This window comes from Dendronephthya gigantea, unplaced genomic scaffold (genome assembly GCF_004324835.1).
Source record: "Dendronephthya gigantea isolate DGI-Jeju-01 unplaced genomic scaffold, DenGig_1.0 000012F, whole genome shotgun sequence".
NCBI lineage: Eukaryota > Metazoa > Cnidaria > Anthozoa > Malacalcyonacea > Nephtheidae > Dendronephthya > Dendronephthya gigantea.
The window spans coordinates 27,810-36,376 of NW_021163022.1; the positions used below are offsets into that span (position 1 = coordinate 27,810).

At 35.4% G+C, this 8,567-nt stretch overlaps 2 protein-coding genes across 3 annotated transcripts; one reads left to right on the plus strand and one right to left on the minus strand.

The window, feature by feature from the left end:
* Window positions 1-761: 761 nt before the first annotated feature.
* LOC114519098 lies at window positions 762-5,091 on the minus strand. Of its 2 annotated transcripts, none has more exons than XM_028539160.1 (5): window positions 4,562-5,091; window positions 3,231-3,424; window positions 2,605-2,724; window positions 2,362-2,475; window positions 762-2,282 (listed from the first exon to the last, which is right to left on the minus strand). In XM_028539160.1, exons 2-5 carry the CDS (start codon window positions 3,335-3,337, stop codon window positions 1,916-1,918), a joined length of 708 nt encoding a protein of 235 aa, XP_028394961.1. In that variant the 5' UTR covers window positions 3,338-3,424; window positions 4,562-5,091; the 3' UTR covers window positions 762-1,915. The 2 variants fall into 2 exon arrangements, with proteins under 2 accessions (XP_028394961.1, XP_028394960.1); XM_028539159.1 differs by lacking the exon at window positions 4,562-5,091 and adding an exon at window positions 4,346-4,529.
* Window positions 5,092-5,147: 56 nt separating this feature from the next.
* Window positions 5,148-7,763, plus strand: LOC114519099 (inosine triphosphate pyrophosphatase-like). The gene is made up of 8 exons (XM_028539162.1): window positions 5,148-5,334; window positions 5,926-5,983; window positions 6,054-6,118; window positions 6,590-6,663; window positions 6,755-6,786; window positions 7,103-7,218; window positions 7,332-7,408; window positions 7,524-7,763. The coding sequence occupies exons 1-8, from the start codon at window positions 5,272-5,274 to the stop codon at window positions 7,672-7,674; spliced, it is 636 nt and encodes a 211-aa protein (XP_028394963.1). The 5' UTR covers window positions 5,148-5,271; the 3' UTR covers window positions 7,675-7,763.
* Window positions 7,764-8,567: the final 804 nt, after the last annotated feature.

Below are 8,567 nucleotides of genomic sequence, written 5' to 3' on the forward strand. Positions count from 1 at the left end.
TTTCCTTCGGGTTGAAACTTCCTAAACCACACTTACAATGTATAAGGCAAAGATGAACACTTGAGATAACTTGTGGCACGCGAACTTAAAGCTAAAACAAGTTTTAGCCACATCATCGAATCTAAACGTGCTTTGCATAGCTATTTGTGGGGGTGAAAGTGTTTTATTGTTTGGTGAAACAATGACAGCATCGCTTGATTTTATTTAAGTACTTGTTTGTTTGCTTCCGAAAGAGTAATGGGAGCAGTTATATCAGGGGTATTCAAGTGTTATTCAACCGGCGTCGAATGTTGTACTGAATTTTAATACAGAGCATGAACTTGAGCACGTACGTATTTCCTTGTAATTTGCGTACGTTTCAGAGCAACTGTTTAGAAAAAATAATGTTTCTGAGTGACCTACATTAGTTTATAATCGTCCATGGACATACTGTTGTATATTAAAATGTTGACAACTACTACATACATTGAAGGTAATATCCACCTTCTCCTTTGGCTTTTAGTCTGTTTGTCGGAATGTGAGACCAGGGAAAAATAACATTTGTTCTCATTTTGATTAGGAATAAATTTTGTAAGCATGCAGAATCAGAAGCATATTAGAAACGAATCATAACAACGACGCATATGAAAGCTGCAACACAGCCGAGTAAATGATGGCGTCGCTATTATTTCCCCAACTTGCCGCCCAACCTTCAAATTTTCAGGCGTTGTTCTTGATCTCTTAACTAAATAATTGACTGAAACGGGTAATTGCAAGTTTTTTATTAAAGTTAGCAAACATAATCATTGTAATAGCTCTTTCATCTTAGTTAGCACGTTATAAAAACAACCGAAAACATATTTGGTGACTCGCTTGTGGCAATATATGCATGGCAATATAATTCACGTTTTGTGGGATGGTGTGAGTTTTAGGTATCATTGACTAGGATTATTATTTTTATATTAATTTTAAATGTTTATTAGAATATATACGTAATATTAAATTAAAATATATAATACTGAAAATTATGCGTGCAGTATTGTAGATGGTTGGTTGGGAGACGGAATAAATGGTTCGGCATGCAGTATTCTAATATTTCAATTTCCGAAAAAGTTACCTAAACTGATGTATACTAATTCAAACGCTGTTGGAGCCGAAGTTGTGACCTTGAAAAAGGCTTTGCAGGTCAGTTCATAGGAGCCCAGAAATGTTTACGTTCTCGTGACGCTCGCGCGTGTACGCGTGTCTACTCTCGGTCTATTATTATGACACATTTGATTTTTCTCTTTGCATGCGACACCGCGGAAACTGACTTGAACTTTTTTAACCTGTTCAATTGTAGTCAGTCTACAGTCTTCAACGGGTGGAGAAAATATTTTAACCAGAGAACTGACGTCTGTATTTTGCAATATGTATTTTGCGATCCTGATTACGCATCAAACATATTCAAATTATTCAATAGTATTCTTTTTATGGTGATACAGATATGCATAATTGTGAAACAGTGATTTTCTGGATTGAAACTTCATAAACACCAATTTCTGCGGTGTTTTTGCATGCGGATAATTCAAAATGATGTTGTAGAGCGTTGGGTTTTCAGACTAATTATGATAATTATAATTCATCAACCCAGGCCACCAATGGTCAATTCAGTACCACTGTTCAGTACTGTCAGTTCAGACTTTTAAAATTAAGGTAATGTTACACGATACAATTTTCAACGTCAACTCGCAACGCAACAATGTTATGAAAATGGTTTACACGTCAAATATGATATATATGAGCTAGTTTGTAACACAGAAATTGTTTTGGAAATAAGTTGAAAGTTTCTAAACTGCTTTTATCCCACACAACATTGTTGTTTAGATTTTTGCTTATTGTTAATTGCATTGCCTTGAAAGTTGATGTTGAAAGTTGTTTCTTGTAATATTGTTCTTTAGCATTCGATGTCACAGGTGACAACATATGCATGATCGTTGAGGTTGACAATTTCTTTCTTCATTAAAATATTATCTTTAAAACGATCTTCAATATAATTCAGAGATTTTCTTTGAACTACAGGGGTATTGGGGTTGGATAAATCTAAACAAAACTCTTCATTCGGTTTAGAAAGATTTCTCAAAATGAGAATATCGTCATTTGGACAGAAGTTCAAATCAGAGTTTGAATTCACTTTTTGCTGAGTTGTGTTCAAAGTTTGTTCGTTAGTTTTATACAAAGTCGTGGCTGACTCATAATTTTCCTGAGCAGGAATCCTTTTCAATCTAGTTGATTGCGTCTCGTATTTTATATCTTCAACCATTCTACAAAGAGTAGAAGTTTCAAGCTGTCCGATAATTAAGTGGCAACAACAACCACGACAAAAATCCATGTTCAACGTACCTGTTTTTTGACATTCGCCCTTTATATTTGCTCCATACAAGAGCTGTTATAATGCAGAAAACAAGAAATATTCCGTCAAATAAGCCAATAAAAAGCCAGGCGTGTCTCACTATCCTAAAAAAAATAGAATTAAGACCAAATATTTAAAGAATTAAAGGAATGATGGTTGGGGATGAGTAAGTGGAGCAGTTCACCATGACAAGGGTACAAATGTTGTCAGTAAAGTTTTACTCATGCAGTTACCTATCAACATCAGATTCCTTGCTGCTTGATAGCAGCCATACATTTCCGACCATAAATGCTGCAGTTAAAAGAGCTAATAAGATCCAGGGAGACAGATATTTGTGCTGAATATTCTTCCACCTATACGCAGCAGAAAGTGTCGATATTATTGCAGGTTATGCATGATTATAAATTCACTTAAATCTAAAGAACTTGTTGAAAGCTGGGAGCTTCATGTACATTGTAGTTCGTCAGATGCAATCAGTTGAGTTGGTAAGGAAATTGCACTTCTGTGCATTAGTATTTATTTAAGTCGAAATCATTGATATATGACTGAAAATCGACCTGCACAACTATAAGAGATACAAGAGACATGAGATACGTTAATAAACATGCATGTTGTCTCACAAACAAGATGAAGAAAAATACCCAGTGTGTAGTATATAAACATTGAACAAGATGGAGTGCTATATAGGCGGTTTGTGATCACAACTTAAGAAGTATCACAATTTATATTACGGAATAAATGGAGTTTCTAAAATCAGTCACTACAACTTATTTTCACTATTAAGATATACCATCAATCCATCATCCTACCACCCACCTCATGCACCTAACCAACCACTAAACCAACCAAGTTCACCAACCTGTTATTCCCGTGAGCTAAATGTTTATAAATGCATGTTAAGACCGCGAATGTACTGGCGAAGATTGAGACAAACCACACTAGAATAACAGGCAACCAAGCCTGCATTAACCCGAAACCACGAGAATTACCAGACAAATATCAGAGAATTCATAACATGGATTGCACTGAACAGAGGCTGCATTCGGTAATGCACTATAAAGACAATGGCGATATGCAAAAATTCAAAATACACGAAAGAAGAATAGCATCTCAAGGTCAGTTCTAAGGGTAAAAAGATTATCATCCAACACCCTATTTACGTTATCTCAGGGTATGATAGGTGGTAATTAACTGTGTCACAGGTATTTGACTATACTAGCCCTAACACTAACCCTACAGAGCATCCTAGATATTTCATGTATCTCTTATATTTCATATATTGTTCGGTCAATGCTATGACATGCAAAACTAATAATCTTCTTATTGAACGATGTTGAAAACCAAGTGGGTTGAACCATAACACTGTTTCCTAGCTCAATCCAGTTTTAATCAACCCGGAAACAGCCTGACATTGTTATACGCGTGCAGAGAGATTCTGACTGCTGAGTATACTAACTGCGGAGTACAAGACTATATTAATGACTGTGATGGTCACACGTACTGGCACCTCTATATAGCTATCATTATTTATTACTAACGCACTACTATAATCGCATTTTGCTTCATAGAGACGGTCTATATACGCTAATACCAAGGAATCAGTGAGGGGGCAAATTAGGTTTGAATTTTTCTTAGGTCTTTGGTAATTTTAGTAATATATATCCGTTTAGACAGACTATATGTAATAAATATAAGACGCAAATAGCTGGCTACAACAAATCGACTTCTGCAATTTGCCAAGTTGAATACATGAACGCCGGTTTATGAAATTATGATGAGTTTGCCTAACGATTATACAACCAACTAAGATTTTCCAACATGATCAGTTCTGGTTTTGGAATCAAGTTATATCGATGATCGATCCAAAGAGTCAGATGATCATAGTATAAAGTGTACCCTTTCAACATGAAAAATTCAATTTATAAAAATTTAATAACCAATGTAAACAAAATAGGCGCCATATACGGTCCATACCTCACTGAATAAATTCCAGTTATGGTTGATCGGAAAACAAAATAATCCACCAAAGATATTACATACTATCCGTTAATTAGCTTCATCAATTTCGGTTTACTGAGATATTTTTTGTTTATATTTTTATACCTGTTATGAAACCAGAAGTGTTACAAACGTATTCCTGTATATTCAGTATTCACGTCTTCCGGCATAAGCAAAGAATTTCATAATTACCTTTAATTATTCACTGTTCTTCACATCTCAGCTCTGCCAGAAATAGTTTTGAACAAATGCTCAGTTGGATGTCTATTATCTAGTATAATAGTAAAGTTGTTTCCAAGCCAACGAAAGAGGCAAACTCAAGGACGTTTAGTCAAATGATGTGGTTTGTGGATATTTGTTTCAGATTCATGACACAAATATGAAATATCAGGAGCTTTTTACCATAGTTTGTGGGACCAACTTTCATGGTTCAATATCGTGCCGATCCTCTCTATTTATACCTTTCCCAGCCAGTACTTTCTCACGCCATTCTGACAACTTATTCCCACGGCCAGCCGACTTCCTGAGACAATTAAAAAATAAATCAAAAACTTTATCTTCCGACATTCAAATACCGTGGAGCGACGTATTTTCAATGTTTTTCATTGGGAATAAATGACAGAGAGCTTAAACGTTCATTAGCTTAAATTGTAAAACAGAATTGTAGAGCATTTTTTTAAAATGTTATGGGTGTTTATAAATTATAGCTTCATACAGGTACCATCATCGAGGTTTGGTGGCCTGGAATGAGGTGCGTAAGAGCGGGGGGGGGGAGGTGAGGCACTCCGCCAAGGAATAATATATACAGCTCAGTTAGTCTGCGCGCCACATTGAAATCCAATATGGCCAGCGATAGTGAGAGAATTTAGACGATAGTAAACTGCTAATTTTTAACGAAAATCATGAGCTCTTCTGGGAAAAAGACGTTGGTTTTTGTAACTGGAAATTCAAATAAGCTAAAGGAGGTAAGGAACCACTGATGGTGGAAATTCAAATAAGCTATAAAAGGAGGTAAGGCACCACTGATGGTTCATCAACTAAGGAGTAAGGGCCAAACCAGGGTTAACCCCAAATAGTGCTCATAAAGGAAACATGTGCCAGGCTCTGTCCAGTGGCTTTTCGTCTTGATCAATTGTTTGGTGTTTACATATTCAATATACGCTAGTTTCTCTTCTCAATAAACGCTATTCGGGTTGTTTTCTGCACACCCATTATTTAATTGGAAGGTTATTTAGAACAACTTTTCACTTTTTAGAATTGTTTTATAGTTGCGAGCAAAAACGTGACAAAAAATTAACTTTTTTAATTTACACTGATAATTAGACCCAGGTTCATGGACCGAAGGCTCTGCATGTAATAAATACACATAGTGTTCCTGTAAGCTGATGATTTATATATCCACCATGCAAAATTCCAAGAATATCATTATTATCATTATTATCAATTTAGCACTTTTGTTACCATGGTAGACAATGCAAAGGTCTGCAGTTCAGCATTAATGCCCATGCATTAGTGTAGATTAGATTTGAAATTTTGAGATTTATTTCACTTTATAGGTGAAAGCTATACTTGGTGAAAGTTTCCCTTGGAAATTAGAAGCGAAAAATATTGATTGTAAGCTGTGAATTTTTAAATCATATAAATTTTTTTATTTAAGTGTAATTGTGTAAATTTTATTTGCTAGTACCAGAATTTCAAGGAGAACCAGATGAAATATCAATAGAGAAATGTAAAGTGGCAGCACAGCGGGTATGCAGGCATGCCAGACTGGAAATAATGTGGAAAGTATTAAGGCCTGTTTACACTTGCAATTTTTGCTGTGATTGTCCTCGTTTGATGGATATGAGTGAGTGAATTAGATACGAATGTTCAAATAGGAGTATGTAGACATCAGAGCATTTGTGACTTATTACTCTTCACATCTGTCAAAAGAAGAAAATCACATATAAAGTCGCAGCAGAAAGTGTAAACAGGGCTTTGGGATAGTCAATAATGTTTAAACTTTTACTTGCTTTACTAACTAACCTAATATTGGTTTTAGAGAAAGGCTATCAAATACCATGTCGTCTTTTTTGTGTATTGTAATATTAGTATGTTGTGGCAAATGTAAATACAGTAAATAGACTGCATTACATGATTTACATCTCTCCCTGAACTCACATTTTGAGAGATTTTGCATTCCAGGCTTGAATTGCTAACTTTCTACCACAATTTCTCTAGATAAGGGCTCCTGTGATTGTTGAAGATACGTGCTTGTGTTTTAATGCTTTGGGAGGAATGCCTGGTCCATATATGTAAGCAACTTTAGATTATGATTAAGACTGGTTTTTATGAATGAGCATATATATATGATGAAGCAACGTATCATTATTTTATATTTTGTAGAAAGTGGTTTCTTAAAAAGCTAAAACCTGAAGGTATGTTTGAATATGTTTGAATTTTATTATAATTAATGCTTAGTTTTGACTTGGTTTTTGATGAAAAGCATCTTTCATGCAAATATGGTGAAAAATGTTTGGAAACAATGTTTTCTTCACAAAAGAACCTAAACCAATTAGGTTAGTTGCTAGCACGTCAATTTCATTTGCATTACAGTACCTTCATCAACTATCATCTCATAGAAATCCCTGTAGCTTATAATCTAATTACAAGTTCTTAAATCATGAGCTAAGTTCAATAGCAAAACCATCTCATGGTTTATAGATGATGTTTTAACATCAATTCTAAATGTAGGTCTGCATCGCTTACTCACTGGTTGGGAGGATAAATCAGCTTTCGCACTTTGCACCTTTGCTTATTCTGATGGTGACATTGACAAACCTGTTGAGTTATTTCAAGGAAAAACTAGTGTATGTTTACTGGTTTTGTATTTTTTCTTAGGATTGCATTGCATATATCACCTGGTTTCACACAGTTGCATATTGCAATTGAAGAATCAACCTTTTGTTTTTTTCCAATTTAGGGTACAATTGTTGAACCAAGAGGGCCTAGGACATTTGGCTGGGATCCATGTTTTCAACCTGATGGTTATGATAAAACGTAAGCTACACCGTATGTTGCATTGCACCGGCATCGCAAAAGCGTACATACTAGGTTCGATTCCTGCCCGAGGACCTATACTGACAATGGTCTATCTCATATTTGGATTATTTAGCTATGCCGAAATGGAGTCCGACGTAAAAAATAAGATATCTCATCGTGGACAAGCCCTTGATGCTTTAAAACAATTCTTCGAAGATCCACAAACGTCACCAGCAAAACGTTTCAAATTTGCCTCGGAACAAGATGAATCATCACAACCATGATCGTACTCAAAGTCTCACAATTGACTTTAAAAATCTTAATTGGTCATTTTTTTATTTATAATGTATATTAAACAAAAATGTTGAATTAATTGCGTAAATTTTGATTATGTCATTATTTACAGCAATATTTGTCACCAGGACAAAACTTACAGTTCTTTCAAGAACCACGACACGAAGCCTTATCGGCTAAGCCATCTGAGTGACTAAAACACTCACAACAGCCAATTTGTAATGAACAAAGTAAGACAAAGAGAGAGATTTACTGATTTAGGGCATCCTATAGATGATAAATGCCTCATGCCTGCATCCCCTCTGTCTTGCATGTGTTCGTAAAAGAGGTGCTTGCCTGTAGTAACTCGTTTACCGTGCATGCCTGCATGGTACTATTTCCGCCCGGACATTTCAATTACCACCGGGTATTGTGAACGAAACAGTGATTGAACAGAATGAATAAAAACTTGTGAAAAAAATACATACAATTTAGGCCTAAATTGTACAGGCGAATCAAGCGGCTATACTAAACACAAAATTAACAAAACATTTAAGCAAACTAAGTGTTAAGTGCCGTTCAATCTTTATATTGAGTTTCCTTTCCAGAATGTGGATTATTTTGAGTTAAAAACCAACAAGAATTGTTTCAAAACACTAAAAGTATATGAAAACTCTAAAATTTCTCGCTAAAAACACTTAAAAAACGTTTAGGCTTTTAAATCTTGTCATTTCCAAGCGTGTGCCTTATTAGTCGTTTTCTATGCATATGCTGTTAGAGACCGCCTCCCGAGAACAGGAAAAGCTTAAATACGTTAAATTTCTCTTCGCTCTCAAGGCTAGCCACCGTAGCTGATTCGTCTATGACGCGCTAGGCGTGTGGCAAAGCCTACTCTGTTTCTCAC